Source organism: Leptosomus discolor, chromosome 16 (genome assembly GCF_034619465.1).
Source record: "Leptosomus discolor isolate bLepDis1 chromosome 16, bLepDis1.hap2, whole genome shotgun sequence".
NCBI classification, from domain to species: Eukaryota; Metazoa; Chordata; class Aves; order Leptosomiformes; family Leptosomidae; genus Leptosomus; species Leptosomus discolor.
In genome coordinates this window covers 7,609,337-7,627,718 of record NC_141406.1, presented here as the reverse complement: position 1 = coordinate 7,627,718, position 18,382 = coordinate 7,609,337, and the positions used below count along the sequence as shown (strand labels likewise).

At 42.3% G+C, this 18,382-nt stretch overlaps 1 protein-coding gene across 4 annotated transcripts in view; it reads left to right on the top strand.

Moving 5' to 3' along the window:
* Window positions 1-7,865, top strand: part of ARVCF (ARVCF delta catenin family member) — a 166,541-nt gene extending 158,676 nt beyond the window's left edge. For all 4 annotated transcript variants that reach the window (XM_086474431.1, XM_086474430.1, XM_086474429.1 and 1 more), the window contains 3 exons: window positions 378-431; window positions 5,639-5,730; window positions 7,764-7,865. In XM_086474431.1, the coding sequence (XP_086330557.1) occupies window positions 378-431; window positions 5,639-5,730; window positions 7,764-7,865 (248 nt within the window). The remainder of the gene's footprint in view (window positions 1-377; window positions 432-5,638; window positions 5,731-7,763) is intronic.
* The last annotated feature ends 10,517 nt before the right edge of the window (window positions 7,866-18,382 follow it).

The following is an 18,382-nucleotide window of genomic DNA, read 5'->3' as shown; positions in this document are numbered from 1 at the left end:
AGACTGGATTGTGTGCCATGTGAAGCTGCATCCTTACTTATTTTCTTTCTCTTCTATTCTGGAGAGACCAGAGAGAAGCTTGTTAATAGCGGAAGGTAGTCCAAAGCAGAATTGTGGTTTCTGTTATCACTTGGAGAGGGGGAGTTCTATATTACAGTGCCAAAGCAGAAAATACAAGGATTACATGTGCTCTCTGGAGAGCTTAAATCAAACTTCCCTTTCTGAATGGATAACAGTTGAATAGTTTGGGGTTTTGTTACAGTAGTGTCTGTGTTTAGCACTTCATGGACCTCTCAGGTCCTGTGACTAGTTTAAAACTACCAGGTCTTGAGACAAGCAAATGTAACTCAGGTCCTTTCAATGTTTCTGTTTTATAGATAACGAGAAATCTGGGAGTCGTGATATGATACCTATGGATGAACTTGGCCCAGGTAAATTCAGTCATAGATCAAACCCTCTGTCTGTTTCAATAGAGCACACTGTCACTCACGGGAAAGTTCAGCTATTTCTCTAGGTGGTATTCTTTCGGATGGATAAAGCTGACATTTAAAAACAGAACATTACCTTACAAAAGATTGGTCGTTGTCTTCCCCCCCCACTCCCCCTGTCTTTTTTTCTTTTTTTTTTCTTTTTTTTTTTTTTTTTAAATACATGTAGAGTGTACACACCAATTTCTCCACTACTTTAAGCATATAATGGAGATACGCTGACCTAGCTTTCATTCTAGTCTCTGGCCCTTGAGGCAGCTGCATTCCCTGTTATGGATCTGGAAGTCTGGGGATTCAGAAGGGAAAGGAAAAAAAAAAAAAAAAAGAAGAGTTGAAAATTTACTTCACTGTAACGCTTGTGTTTAAATCCGTTCTGCCTTTGTTTAATGTAGGTAAGACCAAAGACAAGTTAGTGTGTGTGCTGCTATTCCCGCTTCCCCTTTCACTTGCCTGCATCTGGCTTTTCCTGTAGACTGAGAACAGCCACCTAATGAAGTGCTTTGAGATTGATAAGCGCTGTATTTTAAGACCTGTAGAGGATTTCTTTTTCTTTACTGGGGTACATAAAGGTTCTGTGTGGTCTCTTGGGAATTTGCTTTACTACTTCCAGTTGACGTTATTTTTATTTAAATACCCGTATTAATGCCTCCTAATCAAACAGTTTGATATACTGCTATTTGTGATTGTAGCTGAAAAAAATAGCAAGTTAGAACGAAGCTGAAAGCCAAGCATGTTCAGAAGTGAAAACAGCAGGTATATATTACCTTTTGTATTAGAAAAATGAGATGCCACCTGCCATGAATCAACTGTCCCTGTGTATTTTGCCTAAGGGAACACTGAAACATTTGTTCTCACAGTGGAAGAAAATAACTTCAGAGAAGATTGCCTGGCAGGATAGCTGTGTGCTAGCAGGTGCTGCAGTATGGGCAGTGCTGATTGTTTATAGTCTCCATATTAATTGTTGCCTTATGCTTTCAGGAGTTACTGATACAGCTCTGAGTACAAAATTAAATGCAAATTAACAGCATATGTACCACATCACAGATTTCCTGGGCTGTTCTCCAATCCTTTTTATCACTATTAGAAGATGAAATGTGTCAAAGTTTTCCTGACCCCAGCTCTTGAGTGCTTTTTAACTACAGTATGGCTGTGCTGTTTCGGAGGTCAACTGAGGAGGGACTAAATTAATGTATCCAGTTTACTGTCCTTAATTCCAAGGAACTGGAATAACAATTTAGTACTTCATGTGTTTCCTTCAGGCTCTTCCAAATGCCATGTGTTTGTTGTCTTATGGGCATACTTACTGCTGCTCTAGACTATATTTTCTGATTTTTAACTTCGTTGTGGACTGTTGTATTCTGGAGTTTTTGTTCTTTTTCCACTCTGGAGTGAACTGGCAGATATAAGGAGCAGAACATCAACGTGCAGTCCTCTGGGCTTGTACCACCAGTAAGCAGTTTGGTTGTATCCCCACATACTCTACATTGAATCTCCAGGAGAGACTGACCTCACTTATGTTTGCAAACAAAATGTGTGACCAAGTACCAAAGAAAGTTGTTTGGCTTCCCATTTATCTTTTTATTGGAGAAAGTCCTGTGCTCTTTTTTCAGTTGCACGTTTTCTCTTGCTTTCCTATTTCTGACTTAACTCACCCCAAGATCTTTATATTCACTGTCTTTTAGAGAATTATCTTCTGTCTCCAGCTTTATGTTGTCCATTTGATTTAATTTACACGCTTCCCCGTTGCATAGTTACCTTTCTGCTGTACTGCTTTGGTAGAGAACTGTAATTGCCTCAAACACATTAGAGTGTGCCAGCACAGAACTCAGTGAGTTTCCATGCCACACACGTTAGAGGTACCCACCTGTCCAGCCAGATCCTTCCAGCCCAGAGCGTTCATCCTGCTCCGCTGCAGCGTACAAGACTGCTTGTTCCAGAACATCACCGCCTGTCTGCCGCTCATCTGTTGCCCCTTTTTATCAGGGTCCGGCTGTCTTGGTGCTGGGCCTTTACTGTTAACCCATGTACACTCTTCTTCAAGATTGCAAAAAGAAAATTGCTATTGGTATCTCAGCTTGTTAGTGCTGTGAGGGTCATCCTTCTCTATAAAAGAAATTAATTCACTATCAGTGTGGCTAGGGTGGCAGAAACATATGCTCCCCATCAGCTGGCAGTACTAGACCAGTCAGATTCCTGCTGTCTAGAGCAATGGGAAGGCCTGGGTGGAGCACAGATGTCCTGGGAGATGGAAGAAGACATGTATTACGAGTTACTGGGGGGTGCACTAGACAGCCCAGTGCAGAGATGGTCTGTCAGACCTCATCAGCTCCAGGCAAGTAACTCTGCACCAAGTAATCTGAAGATCATCAATGCTTACTGTCACAGTGCTGCCTGAGGGTGGCTGTGACCCTGAGCTGTCTGTAGAAGCAGCAGAACTGTGATCTCAAGGCTATATGCCAAATTCGTGACTTCTCTAAAACTGTATCTGTGCCTCAGTTAACCTACAGTCAGTCACATGAGCATGTGTAAGCTGAGAATTGTTCAGACTAGAGATACATAGTTCAGATGCAAGTTGAGAGCTGTGCGAGGGCACGGATGGACTGACACTCAGCAGGCATTTGATCCTGTAATCTGTGATGACATAAAAATGTTGCTGCAGAGTGAATGGGAGATACTCAGTGAAGCAGTACAGAAGGCAACAAGCAGAAAGTTGAGAGAGGGGAGTAAATGGCCAAGAATGGGACGTGCTTCTAACCTTAGTCTATACATTCGATTGTATAACTCAGAATAATGCTCCTCTGCCTTGGAGCAGTAAGAGCTGTATAGGTCTCCTTTATGCCACAGAAACAAAGTTAATGCTGATCACTTTTTAGAATTCATTTGTAACATGGGAGAAGCAGTATTTTCTAATTACTTTGGAGAGCCATGGTCCTTGGGGCACTGAGGTGTTCCTTCTCTGATGCAGCCCCCTTCAAGGTATTTCTCATTTTGTTAGGTCAGGCCATGAACTTCCTATCTCCGCTGCTGCTTATCTTGACAGAGTCATAGCACAGTGTGTGGTTTTTAGAAACACATAATCCATTAGTGCTGGTGTGTGCGGCACCGTTAGCATGCAGACCACACACCAGTGGGCTGACAGTTCGAATTGCAAAATATCTTGGAACTTAGATAGGAAGAAAAATTTGACTGTTCGTTGTTGTTAGATTACTGCCACTGTGCAAAAATCTTGATCTTCCTGTCGCTGCTGTCCTGGCTAAGCATGGGGGATTTTTTTAGTAGTATTAAAGTTCTGTTGTGGTTTTAGTTTTTTGTGATTACAGTCCTTACTTCCAACCTTGCTCCCTGGGAAGTATCACAGCTGCCATACTTCACTTAGTAGGTGTTGCTTTCTGGGGCTAGGTTAAATTGTATCTTGGCAATTAATTTTGAAAATGTTTGTGGATCACCCATGATAATGGCACTACAAGAATGCAAAGTGATCCCTTACACCATTTTGAGTATAATTAATATTAGATAGTAAAAAGTAACCACTCATTGGTGTGAGTTTGATTTTATCAAGGGGGGAGTCAGCATGTTTCTGTCATTGAAATACATACCTGTGTGAACTCCTTACTCCTAAAAAAATGATGAATCTTTAGATTAGGATATGACTTACTAGCTGTATTCATGCCTGTCATTTGAAGAATTATTTGTCATGCGTTCCTCCACAAATGCTGGCTGGGTAGCTGGAGGCAGCTGGCAGGCTTTAGGTTTTTTCTTTTTTATTCAAAAGGAATAGCCAAGAATGTTAGGCATTTTCATTGTTAACAAAAAATTGTAAGTAAAGCCCTGTGTATCAGTTATTTTCTGTGTACTACGTGTACACATCCAAAATTCTTTAGTTACTTTTAGGCAGCGTGGGTAAATAATCTGTTACTATCCATGATCTCATAAATATATGCTACATCATGTGCTTGTTGCACGTCTGTGGGCACTTGTGATTCGTGAGATACATGGGAAAGCAACAGCTCTTTTAAAGCTAACCTGGCCGTGGCCAGCATAAACATTGTTTAGGGCCCTGCTCTGCGACTGTGTTTGGTACCAGTCGCTCTATCTGCGTCTGCTTTTGTCGCATGGGCAAACAGTGCCTCTGTATGCCACAGGAACCCCACAAAAAACATCACTGACTTTTCTTAATGACCTGTTGCAGGCAAGTAATGAACGAAGAGAGGAGGATTTTGATAGTTTATGTAAAAGCTCTTTGTGATATTCAAAGAACCCAGTTTGTCAGGACATGAAAGCATTAATGATCCTGCAATCACATAGGGGAAAACAAAAGCCTGCAGGGAGCTATAAATTTGAGTGACATCTACTGCAGTTTACGATGCTGTCAAAGCAGAGCAGGAGAGAATCTATTTGTCACTGATAATGAGGGAAATTTGGTGCATCAGGAAAGTAAATTAAGATTTGCATTGGCTGACAATGATTCAAAGCAAAGGTTCTGAAATAATTAGAGCCACCTCTTTGTAAAACCCTCTCCCCCTTTCCTTCCCTGTGTTCCTCATGCTTTCATATTGTTTCTTAGTTGTCAGGAGAAAAAGCACCAACAGGTGCTACTTTGTAATGAAAAGCAGTCCAAGCACAGCAGGGCTTGCATCAGATTTCTCCCAACTCGACAGGCCCTTTTTCTCAGTGCTCTGAAGGGGACTTTTCCAAATTATTGTCGTGTCCTGCTAGTAGTCGGGCTCAGGAAGAGTGGGAACATGCTGCAGAGCATTCCGAGAACGAACACAGCCAATTAATCAGGCTGCTAAGCAAGGAACACAGGATTTGGGCTGAATTTGGAGCTCATTAGCCACAGGGCGCAAGATGACAACTTGCTGCCTTCCTTAAGCACGCTAAAAAGTGCAGCAGGCTGGGATGAAAACAGTGCTGCTTGCTAATGAGTGCCAGCATCTGGCAGTGATACAAAAAGAGGGCTTTTCTGTTTCATTTTAAGCTGGTAGAAATGAAATTTCAGAGCTGGAGCACATGCGAGAAGCAGGCTGCCATCATTGTGGGCTTGTGATGGTTTATTTTCCTGTTTCTTTGCTGAAGAATTCTGCTTGCATCAGCTCTGTTTCTGCTCTTATTTGTGCTTCGTGCCTGACTGTCATGTTATTTCTCCTCAGATGGGTACTCCACCATCGATCACCGGGACAAGGAGCGCAAATACAAGACCAGCGATAACACCGGGGATGCCTCGGAGAAAGAGCCTTTAAAAGTGAGCTTCCTCTTTACTGCTGAATGCTAGTTAGTGCCTTTAAAAGAAAGGAAGCCCAGTGTCCTCAGCAAGAAATATAGAGTAGTTACTCACCAGGGGGCTGTAAAGGGCTTTTATTTTTTTTAGATAAAGGCACTATTTTGTAACTTAGCACTTGGCTAGCTAGAAATAAAAACAAAATGGTGCTTTCCAGTGCAGGAGCAAATGCAGGCAATCGCTGTATTCTTGTGAATGGATGAGGTTGTAAAAATAGAAAGTGTTTGTTCTGTCACCCTCGTACAGACCGCATTCCCTAGCCCCAAAGTGTGTAAGTGCGTTCAGAATTTGTTCTGAGAATAGTCACTTCAAACCGTCACGCTGCTGTATTGGTTTCACCATGCGCAGTAGGTGTGAGCTTGTCTGCCTGTGTCACAGCGGTATGGTGAACAGTGTTTCGGCAGCGCTCATTCACAGTCCTGACGGTGAACTATAGGCATGGGCCAAGGAGACAGAGAGGGAAAAGAGACAAACGTAGTTATGTGGGTGCCTTCTAAAAGCAAACTTGGACAATCTGACTTCACAGAGCTCTTTGTATTGTGGGTTGTGTTCAAACGTGGCTTAGTAGGCTCCGTGTAATTTCTGTTGCATTGCTGTACCTCTTAAAAAGTTGATTAATGCTGTGGCCGTCAGTTCTCTCTAGCCTCAAAACAAGCTTGTGTTTTCTGCTGGGGAAGTAATTTTGAGGAGGAAGAGGAGGATTCATTGAAACATGAGTCAGTGGTAGGAAACACTGTTGTTAGTCTGCAAAAGGCTGTCCTTAATAACCTTCAGCACGTTGCTGATACTATCAGAAAATCCAGGTGATTCATGTTGAGTGGAAACAATTAAACTTCAGTCAATTGAAAGGAAACCTACTATTATTGAACAAGGGAAATAAAAATGTGATTTGGAGAAAAATATTTCCATAGATCATGAATTAGGAAGATGTCCTGCTGCATCAGTCTGCCTATATTAACTTGTCTGCTCATGCGTTTCCTGCTATGCCTTGCCTTTCTGTGAAGGTGTACCCTGGAGAATGGCTTCAATCCAGCCGGACGTTTTTTAAGCACAGATGACTCTCTTCAGTTTGCCAGTTCTGGCTATAGCTGCACCCTGTTGGAGGCTGCCAGTTAGACTCTTTGGTGGATGTGGTTGTGCTCTCTCACTTGTTTTTGGAAGTGATGAAACTGAGCTCATCACTCAAGTCATGCAGTGTGCCCCCCTGCTCCAGTGCAAGAGATGGCCCTGCGTGAACCAGCGTCAACAGAATAAACTTTCCAGTTCCCTCATCACAGTTCTAATAAGTTTTGCAAGGATGCAGTGGGAATGGATGCACCAAGTGCCATAAGAACGTTGATCAATAGGAGCTTGACAGAAAATGTCTTTCTAAGGAAAATAAGCGAAGGCAGGAAAATTAACAAATACTTGTTATTTTTGCCACTCAAAGCTCACTAACGTGGTTTGATACAACCCTCAAAATCCCATCAAGCAGCCCAAACTCCAGTATATGGCTGAAGTGAAGCACGACCCAGAGTTCAGTGAGCGGCCACTTTGCTTTCATGATAAAAAGAGAAAAAACATTTTGCCTTGACAATGGCTCCTATAGTCTGGGGTGCCTCTTGGTTTTAAAGGCAGAGGGTAGCCTGAATCAGCGTGTTGTACACACCGAAGGTATGCGCTGCCATGCCCTCCGTTGGGCAGAGCTGAGTAGCTGCTACTCATCCTTCTTGCTGTGCAGTGAAACAGAAATGTATCTGTGGGGTCTTCTGGCATGTGAGCTGTTTGATAACCATGGCTCTGAGGCTCAAGAGTGGTTGGAGAATTGTGAAAAATGATGGCAGGGAAATGCAGCCTTTTGGCTGTTGCAGATGCTTTTGTCAGTATTGTGCCTTTGCTGATCTTGTTTCTTTCTCTACCACTAATTTTCCCTTGTGCTTCCTTAAGCTGACTTGTTTGGTGGTTTTGTTTGATTAATCCGCTCTATTTTGCCTTTAACTCCTCACCCTCTGCTGCAGAATGACACAAATAGGAAAAACATTAACAGGAGTAACAGGGCTTCGGTGAATCTGGTGGATGCCCGTGACATTAAACCCCAGCCTGTTGACTCCTGGGTCTAATTTGCATGCATGGTAGGTCCTTTTAATGGTAATTGGTGCTAGTGATTAACTTGTCTCGTGCATGATCTGTATTGCTGTGGAATCTCTTCAAGGCTAACTGCTAACTGAGTCCTTTCAGACAAATGGAAATACGTTTGAAAAAAAAAAAAAGTGGTTATATTATTCAGTGTGTCTTTAATGGAGTGCAATCAAACACCACTGTTTGATTAAAAAATAACCTGTCAAATAGCCAGACGGAAAATTGATATTGTGAATGATCAGTTGTCAGCTGAAATGTGAAAGATTTCTGCTGTTAGGCCATGGGAATTAATCTGAATAGTGTGTTCCTGCTTCCAGCCATTTTTTCCCTCTATGTGCATTCTAAGGATTAGCCTGAGACTTAAGGAAAAGCATATCCTTGACTATTCATGGATGTCCCCTAAGGTTCCCCTGAATTACGCAGCCCTGCACATCTGCAGGAAAGCTGCTGGCTGTGCACAAGTTACTTTGCAAGGAGAGATGATTTTGGTTACACAATAAATGTTGACCCACAACTCCCACTTCTCAATTCCTTTTTTTTTTTTTTTCCCCGTTGCTAAAGAAAGGTGCCTTTTTGTCGCTTTCTTGTTCTGTGCCTTTGCCACGTGCCAAGTTCCTCAGTAATGTCACTGGCCTTTCTTTGCTCCTGCCACTGCTAATCTGTCTCCTGCTGTCTTGCTAGACAGCCCTCTACCCCCGTTATACCTTCTGGCACTCATCAGATGTGACGCTATGTTTGGAACAGCAGGTTTTGTGCACCTGGCTATGACTAAAGGAAAATCTTAGTGACTGTTGTGAAGGCACTGGGCAACTTTCCCATCAGAGTGGACAGCAGGCCTTTAAGGCCCAAATTCCAAAGCACCATTCACTCCCATAATTCTACATGGAAAACACTTGCGTTAGTGGGAGAGAAAACTCCTGTATGTTTTTGTGTGGTGGTGTTGGATTATTTTTTTTCCCCCTCCTTCTTCATTTAGTCTAGTCTAAGAGCTAAGTGTTTACAGATTGATTCTGTTCCTGGGTTGGAATTCAACACTTCCAGGTACTCTTATGTAGCCATGGAGCGGGCACTGGCACCGTTGGCATCCTACAGCTGGTCGGCACTGCCTGGTCAGCCTTGTTGGCCCAGCCAAAGGGCAGGGGTAAAGGAACGTATGTGTGTAGTGCCCATATGCTTCACTCCTGCGCTCATCTCCGAGCAGTGAAGGCTTACAGGTGGGGTACAGGCTTTGAAAAATGAAGGCTGTGCTCATTTTCTCCCAGTCATACCCTTCAAGGAACCCGTATACTGGGGTTGGGTTGGTGTTTCTAGTCACTGTCCTACCAGTGGGTGATGGAGACCACCAAGGTCATATTACTTGCTGGTATTAATCAGTTTTGACTTTATTTTGCAGGGCTAGAGTCCGACCACATTTTTTTTAATTGAGGGGGAGAAACAAACATTGAATCGACACAGAGGATCTCATCAGTCACCACTGCCATTCGGATTTGGGGGCGCTGCATCACTGACCGGGCTGCAGATTCTAGGAGGATGTGGGGAGAAAACACAACTGACTGCCATTGCCAACCCTGGAGCACCATGCCTTACAGCGAGACAATTTGCTTTTTAACTCAGTTACATTCCCGCCACAAATAGCCGCCACCTCCCCCGCCCTCCCACTCCTGCAAGAAAATAGGATCCAGGCTTCCATCTAGCTGCTGCGTTCTTAGCTGACTCTTATGTGTGGATGGTGCCAAGTATGAGAAGTGAAGGTCACACGGCAGCAAAGACGACAGCTTCACAAGTGAAAAAGAAACTGCAGAATATTTGAAATAACATCGTAGGTGTAGCTATGAAGATAATAGCACTTTTCTGGTTAGGGGCTCGTTGTTTTGGTTTTTGTTTTGGGGGATTTCTTTTGAACTGTGAATCTAACATTTTTAAAGGCTTTTTGAAAAATGTTTAGGTTTTCTTTATTATTTCCACAGCAAGTGCAGGAACATTGAGTGAGTTTATTGCATTTCAATGAAGGGAGAAAATGAAGAAGAAAAACTATTAAACACTGGTCAAATGAACTGGGGAGTGGATGACAAAATTGATGCAAGCTGTATAATCTGCTTTTAGAGTAAGCTATATCAATCACAGTGCTATATTATCATTATAATCTGGTGTACAATACTTCTGCCTTTTGAATTCTGTAATGGCTCTGTTTTTATTTCCACGTATTGAAAAGCAGTTTATTGAAGGTTTTGGTGTCCCTGGTTCAGAAATCTATGCTGAGAAATGGAGTTGGCTGGCTTTTTATTTTCTTGTTCTCAAAGGTTGCAATAAGGAGCTTTTATATTTCAAATGTACCAGTGTTGCGTTGATGATGATTAACAATTTCTTTTGCCATAGCTGTTAAGATATTGAAAGAAAATAGGAGTTTTTTCATAGGACGTCTTATTTTGAATATGCTATAAATTTTGGATGGGTCTGTCGCTTACATTTGATGGTAAATTTATCACTGTTGGATCCATGTTTGCTTTGGGCTCTAGATCGTGATGAAAAATGCCACAAAGGGAACTGGTTTGGCATTTTTTAAATCATCATCATTTCTGTGTTCCTTTGGTTTTGTTTTCAGATTACATACTTCATTTGGTGTGAAAATCACCCTCGTGCAACGGTTCTCCTCTTAAGATGCCAAGGCCTGCTTTGTGTAAGGGGGAATTTTTACCTTGCAAGACCGTACTCTGCATATATGGTATCTGGTGATGCCATAAGCTAAATGACTTCAGATCACTGATTTTCTCCAGGCATTGGTCAAGGGAGGGCAGCAGATAAGAATAGGAAGCAAATGTCTCACTAGTAGCATCAGAGGACTTTTGCTGATTTTATTTGGTTGCCACTGTTCTTGGATTGCCACGTTTAGTTTCAAACAAGCTCCTAAAAGTGATGTGACTGGAAAGCACATTTTTTGAATCTAGCAACCATCATTTGCTGTTTTCAGTGCCTGCCATTTCCTTTGTAATTAAAAAGGGGAAATATCCAACAACCTCACCTCCCCCAGAATATTACTGTAATAGTAAACATCTAAAATTTTTGTAAAAAAAAATTTAAAAACTTAAAAAAAAGCAAGTACCAAGAGCTTTGTATCTTCTTAAGTATATTAAAAATTTGACATGAATACATATATATAAATAAATAATAAAAAAATCTATATATCTATATATATATATTGTTGTGCAGAGGATAGGTTAACAAAACCACATAAAGTAGTTTGCAGGAGAGGGAAGCATTTGTTGATTCAGGGAAAAAGACTGATGCCAGAAGCTGTCAGTGATTTGGATGATACATGTGCTCCTTTGCACCCTCCCTTTTGACCCTCATCTTCCGTGTACGTTGCAGTGGTCACTTCTGGATCCTGGGGAAGGTTGAAGCTGCTTGGAGCAAATTAAGATAGCAAAGATTTGGTTTTTTACCCACAAGAGTGTCCTGTTGGGCCAAAGATGCTCAGCGGATCAAAGGAAAGCAAAGAGATACATCTGTGGTTATCTGTGTCGGGGCAGTGTCTCTCTGTGTGTAGACATAAAGTGTGGCAATGAAACCAGATACATAGTCTGACTGTATATTATATCAATGGTGCTCTTTTCATACTTGTTCTGCCAATACGCGGAGACCCTTTTAACCAAGCTACAGAGAAGAGTTTTATATCACTTTTGGTTATGTACTTGGTGTATTCTTTTTGTATATGAAAGGATTTTTTTAAAAACGTTCAGTAATTAGCAATGGAACCTGCTTTGTAGCTGTAGAACAGTGTAAGAGAAGGGCCGTGCTGTCAGTCTGTCCCTGATCTACTTCAAACCATATATCTACCAAAGGAGTCTGAGCAAAAGTTCACTTAAAATAAAGACCTGACTGTTGAAAGGAGTCTCTGCTAAGACTTTGTGATTTAGTTACTGTACAGATATTTCAAAGCCAGCAAGAGGTCAACAGAGAAAACTGCAGGAAGGGGAAAGTGAGTTGACTAGGGGCCAGTTATGTCCATGACCTCCTATCGCATGGCTCTCAGTGAGGCACTAAAGGGACACTCGAAATCTGGATTGGAATCTACTTTGGTCTGTATCATTAGTGGGCTAACAAGACCGAGGAGTATTCAAGAAGCAAATTCAGACCCTATCCCGCTTTCCCCCAAAAGTCCTTTTTATATTTACACTGAATCCTGTGATAAGCAAACCTCCCTGTCAGGTTAGATGGCGTTGCCTGCCCAGGGTCATTGTAGCAAGCTGTTCTTTGTTTTCCTGGGGGTAAGCGTTCATGGCAGCCAGCGTAGTTGTGAGCTGACAACCTGGTTTATTGCTGCAGAAAAGCAAAGGATGGTATATCAAGAAGACAAATACCAAGTCCGTGGGCCAAGACTTCCCTTGGGAATCTCGCGTCTTACCCCTGCCCTTCCCATGCCTTACAATAATGACAAATTCACAAGTATGTAGCAATAACCCATCATTTACATTGCTATGTTTTTTTTTCTTCTCAACAAACTGTTGTTTGGATATTGAGGAAGGAAAATGGATTGGGGAGGTGACTTGCATGTGGGACTTAACCGCCTTGTATTATCAGCCCACCAGCTGAAGTCCAAAGCAAGATACTTTGAACCAGGTCTGGTGATTTAATGTCCCTTTTATCTATGGCCACGAGCTCACTGGTGAGATGGGTGCCTACACCTGCCCTTACCTCTCCCCTCGTTGGCACAAGTGTGACCGGCTGTTTGAGCTGTTCTGGGATGTGGGTGGATGAACCTGTAATTGTTGTATTTTGGCAGCAGGGACTGTATGTAAAGAAGGGAAAGTGGCAGTGTGTGTGACTAAAGCTGCAGTAGGGTCTAGAGTCTCCTGCTAAAAGGCAGGCAGTGCTTTTTAGGGCTCAGGTATGCGACCTCCTCTTTTCCTGTTGGCTCCACTGTGAAAACTGGAGGGAATCTGCCTGCAAAGGGCTCGGGTAGAAGATTTCTACCTGCAGAAATTCTAGTGGGAGGGATGGTTGTGGAAGGAAGTGATGGTGTTGCAAGACTCCTGCTAAAGAGGAGGAGAAAATTTGATGACCCAGCGAGGGCTGAGATAACATAGGGGAGAGGGAGACTTCTGATGGCATGTAATTACTGCAGAACTTTCTTCACAGGGAGATGGCTTGTGCATCTCCTAAAGATCTTCACTAAGCTGTGGAGGTTTTAAAGGAAACATTGCGTGTCAAGACTCCCTTGGAGAAGCATCAAGTTTGAGTGTGTGAGCAATTGTACTTGTGCTTACAGCTTCTGAGGTTGGTTGGTCTGGCTGCAGAATCCATGGAGGAGAGTGGGAAGGCAAGGCTTTAGGACATTTTGTTTCTGTCTTGGAGTTAAGTAGCAATTTAGCCATAAGTGTAACTTGACAACTCAAGATGTGTTGCCAGCTTGAAATGCTCCCCAGAGAACAGCTTGGGCAGCCATAGGTCCTGATCTTCAGTGTTTTCTGGGCAAAAGACCTGCCTGTCCTAGTTCTACCCTCGTGCACTCAGACATGCCAATTCTGAATGCGTCTGTATCAGGAAAGCAAATCTTGTGTCTGTTGCCAAGACATCGTGAAAGGGACTGACTTGGGAACTAGGAGCTGACTTGCTCTAAGTCACACATCAAGGGTGGCATGTTTGTTACAGCAGATGAGTAAGTTCTTGCCAGCTCTGAGGAGCAGTTTTCAGTAGTGCTTTCTAGCGTGCAAGGCTTATGCTGGGCAAAGCAGTTTTCACTCCTAGAGCAGTTCTATGAGATTGAAGGTGGCGAGTTACCTTCTGCTACTTGCCTTAAAGTTGAGCAAATAGGCTCAGCTACCTGTGAGAGAGGTGCACATCTTAAACCTTTCGAGCAAGCAAAGTTTCAGAAGCCCAATGGGCACATTAGAGTGGTTATAGCCTCTTCTGCTGTCCAACTGTCCATTCAGTGAAAACTAGTGTGCCAATAACTTCAGCCAGCGTTTTTGTGCTGTTGGGGTGGAGTTGTGCTCTCATGGTTTTTGAAGGTGTTTATATAGGCATAGTTTCTTGCAAAATTTCTTTGTTTTGATTCCGATAAAATCCGGTGGGTTTTTATCTTTGACAGAGAAATTCTCTGATCTATTGGTACAGTAACTAATCTAGTGCATTTAAGGGGAAGGTATTACGAACCTTTTTTTTCTGTCTTAAGTTTTGCATCAGGGTAGGATGTTCTGAAGTCCAAGGTGAGGAGGAAGATAGCGCAGATACTACAAAGCCTGCCAAATCTGGTTCTTACTGTTCAGAAAAACAAAATAACTAGTCTAAGAAGCTTACTGGTAATTAGTAGCTAATGTGTTTGTAACTATCATGTGCCTTAAAATTTTCATGGTAGGAGAATAAAAAAAAAAAATCAACAATGTGTTTTCTGTAATACTGCTCAACATTCTCTCTGTAGTTTAGACTGGTGGGATTTTGCATTGTATTTACACTGTACTATAAACTGAAACACTTAGAATGGTTTGATTTTACAAGTATGGAGAGGAAAAAAAAAAAAAGGTGGATTATGCTTTTCATAGAACAAATGTTACCGTGACAGAATGTATGATTATTATTATAGGATCTTTCCATAACGCAGACAAGTAGAATGCTTGTTAGAAACCAGGTATGTAGGATAACAATTTGGTGTGTTTTCAATAAACCATGCCTGGAAAGAATACATGTGCCATTGGTTATCTCTTTGTTACGTCAGGTATCTCAAATATTCTTTGGCTTTGCAACAGCAGTTTTCTGTGGCAGGGGATTACGCAACTGTAGCTCAGGTCAGCACTCAGTGTTAGTAAAAGGCCAGTGGTAATGAGGGCAATTGGAATACCCTTTAAACTAGTATAGCTGAGAATTTTTGATTTGTTGCCATATGCTGGAGTTGTAGCACCATATCATGTAAGGACCCTGGACTGTAGATCATGGGGTTTTTTCCTTTTTAATATACAAGCGTATTTCTGTGGGATAGACATCTGCATCACTGTTCAAAGGCCTGCGCATTTGGGACCACAAGCATAACTTGCTGATGGCTTTTCCATTTGCGAAGTTATTAACCTTTCCCAATTTAGTCATAAAATTCATGTAACTACAAAGATTTCACATTTCTGAAATGTGTGGTTTGGTTGACGTGAGAAATTGTTATTTTGGGGATGCGCCAAATAATTTACTTTTGTTGTTGGGGGCGGGGGGGGGGGGGGGGGTGGAGAAAAATCCCAATACTGAGAAGTCAACTATGTATTTCAAGTAACAACCAGTTACCAACAGATCTTAATTCTCTTGAGGGCTGCCTCTCCCTGGCACGTGCATCTGTGTTGATAAGATCAGTAGGGAGACTTGATGCACATGAACACAGCATACTTACCACCGTGCCTTCATAAAGCATGACAAAACCCAGTACATCTTGACATAAGTGTTCTGCAAGGTCTTACAGATAGAGTGGAGGTCAGGTTTTCTTCGAGTGAAAGGCTGAGGAATTATTGCCAGTAACAGAGTTTATCATATGTTATTTCCTGATTGTACCGTTCACACAGCACTATAAGGTGTCATTCACTTGCGAATGCTTGCAAACAGCACTTGGAAGGTCATCTTCAGCTTGCCTTCCCTCCTTATTTCAGATGTCCTGAATTCATCCCCAGGAGTTTTGTAAAATCACCTCCAGATTCTGTTCTTGCAGCTGGAAGATCTAGTTTCGCAAGTGCTGTGGTAAGATGTGGGCTTCTGGGCTTAGCATCTCGCTCCTAGGTATCGTCGGTGTTCTGCTGCAGTGAGGAATCTGATTTTTTCTTTGTGGATGCGCTAACATGGCAGTGAATAGCAGATGCTGTAGGTAAGGTACGGAGCAAAAACAAATATGCTGTTTCTACAACTGACCTTTTATAGCTGTCAAAGTGATTTCATTTCCAGTTTATCACTGGTTGGGCAAATGGAAGCAGTGAGTCCTGCAGGTGAAAGGTTAACCTGGTAAGAACAGGCAAGAAATATCACAGCCCTCCTCTGTTTCAGGTTTCAGCAGTGTCTCGGGGGGAATATTCTGTCCTCATGGGTCTCTTCCCCAGTGTCTTACTGTGAAGGTCTCTGTGCAACTGAAGCACAGCAATGGCAGAATATCATTCTGGTACGAGCTGACGGGATTTTTTACAATGGGAAATTGTTTTACAAGGGGACCGTTAACTGAGCTGTAGAGACAGGCAAAGACTAAAACTCTTTTGCTGTGTTTAATGTGCACACACAGTGCAAACATAGCTAGCCATTAATTGTTAAGATATACCTTGGTTCCTAATTGACTGACTACTCAACCAAATAAGCATGCATCACTGCCCTGGTGGTCCCACCTTTGGTGGGAGAGTTGGGATCTCAGTGGTCTCTCTCTCGCTGCTCTTGCAGGTGTTCCTCTATGTTCTTTGCACTGCATCTAATGTTTGACTCGCTGCTTAAAATTCTTCAGTGGGTGCTTTTCACTTCCTCATATCAGTGGAAGCACTAGCTCCTGTGCAAATGTGTGGTGACTGGTTTGCTCTGACAAGTAATTTCTGCTCTAAGGATTGCTACATATGGGTGCTGTTATGCCCAATTTGATATTACATTAGGAAGTGAAAGGGGCTAGCACTGGGTTTGACTTCCTCATAAGTCCTCCTCTTGAACACTGATTCAAAGAATCAGTTCAGTATTTTGAAAGACATCGTGTCCCTTTGAGGTAACAGAGAGGCTCTGGCAGAAACCAGACCTCACTTTCATGTGTTGCCTGTCTCACTAAGACAACCTAGAGAGTAGCTGTCATTCAGAGAATAGATCTCAATTACCAGTATTTGGTGGGATCGACCATTCGTGACATAAGTTGTGAGAATTTGCTGAAAGCTGTGTGTTGTGTTAGGGGAGTTCTTTCCCTTGAGAGCTTCCTGTCAGTGGTGCGCTCTCAGTGGGCAGTCCTTAGACACGTGCTTCCAGATGCACAGCTCCATACCTGTTTTGTGCAAGAACAGGTTGTGTCTTCTACTTGCAGTAGGCTGATGTTGCAGTATCGCTCAGAAGGTTTTTAGAATGTATTTGAATTAGAAGATCCATTTTCTACCTTTTGCTTCTCCCAGAATTCAAAGCATGACTTTATTTTGAAAAGTAGCTCTTCTCCCTGGGAGATTTCACATTTATGTGTCAGTGACTCCAGATCATATTTGCTCAACTGACCAAAAGGCTTTTTTCTAATCGTCAGTCATGCAAACTGAGTCAGGCTTTTTCCTTTTCATCCCTTGCCACCAATAATTAAGAGCATTTCAGAAGTGTGGTCAAGTGGAAAAATTTTTCCTGTGTATGAAATTTTGTAAATAATCTGATGATATACACACTGTGTTTGTTTTTACAGTTTGTCATGTGGGGGATCCTTTCTAATGAATTAAAATACTTTTTTTATACTAAAAGGTGGTGTTTATATTTGCACATGTATTGCACGTGCATTATTCGCTAATGCGTATTTTGAAATATCCATGCTAACTCTACAGGTTCCCTCCTTCCCTAATTTTCTGGACAGTCTCTTGGACGGTAATTTTGCCCATTAACTACCAGTAGGAATGTGTTTTTCTGATCCTCTCTTGTAAAGTGCAGAACAAGTCTACCTGTTTACTCTTACACATCCTTCAGCATGTATCTGAGATTTTGGGTTGTTTATCAGAATGTGTTAAGTGCCCTGCCATGGCAGGAGTGACAGTTTACGTGCAAAGGTGTTTAAAGCTAGAAACAAAATTCTTTGGAGTCATGACCTTAGGTGTACAGAAAAAATGTCTGGTTAAGTGTATGTATCCAGATTTTCCAGTGTGCTTTAGGAACTTGTGTATGCCAGTAAATGGGCTTGAAGATTATATTCTTTTGCAAATTTTGCAACAATTGTTTGGAATGACCTGAAGGACCCAGTGACTTTGAGTTGAGCCTGAATACCGAGAGGATGTGCCACTAAGCAAGCTTACAGAATAAATCGTTGACTTACAGTGTGAGATGGAAGTGTTAGAACTTGGGCTTGGCTTAGCACAACAGAGTGACAAGGGCTGCTTCTGCATAACCTAATCCAGTATGGTAAATCTTGTGTCTTTCTCAATGTGTCAGAGTTTAAATGGTTAAAGAAACTGATAATGTTGCCGCCTTATATCGCCGTGAAATGCACACATCACAAGCTGGCTGGGTCACCATGGTTTGCTTGGTCCATTTCTAAACTGACTCTGTCACCTTAGCCTGTTCGAGTTTTCTTTTATACTCTGGGGCAATTCTCTGCTATGCTCCTTATCGGTGTCCTGGAGGTGGATTTTCTGTAGCACACAGGCCAGGGTGGATACCAGTTCATTCAGGTGGGCTATAAAAGGAAGAAGCTGATGACAGATCTGAAAGAATCCATAATGGGAACCATTATCCCTGATTTTCACTCTAATTTTCTGCTGTTGGATCTTTCTGTGGCTGTTCCAAGGCTGGAAATCCCAAGTGCAGTGCAGAATTCATGAGAAGCAAAGGAAGT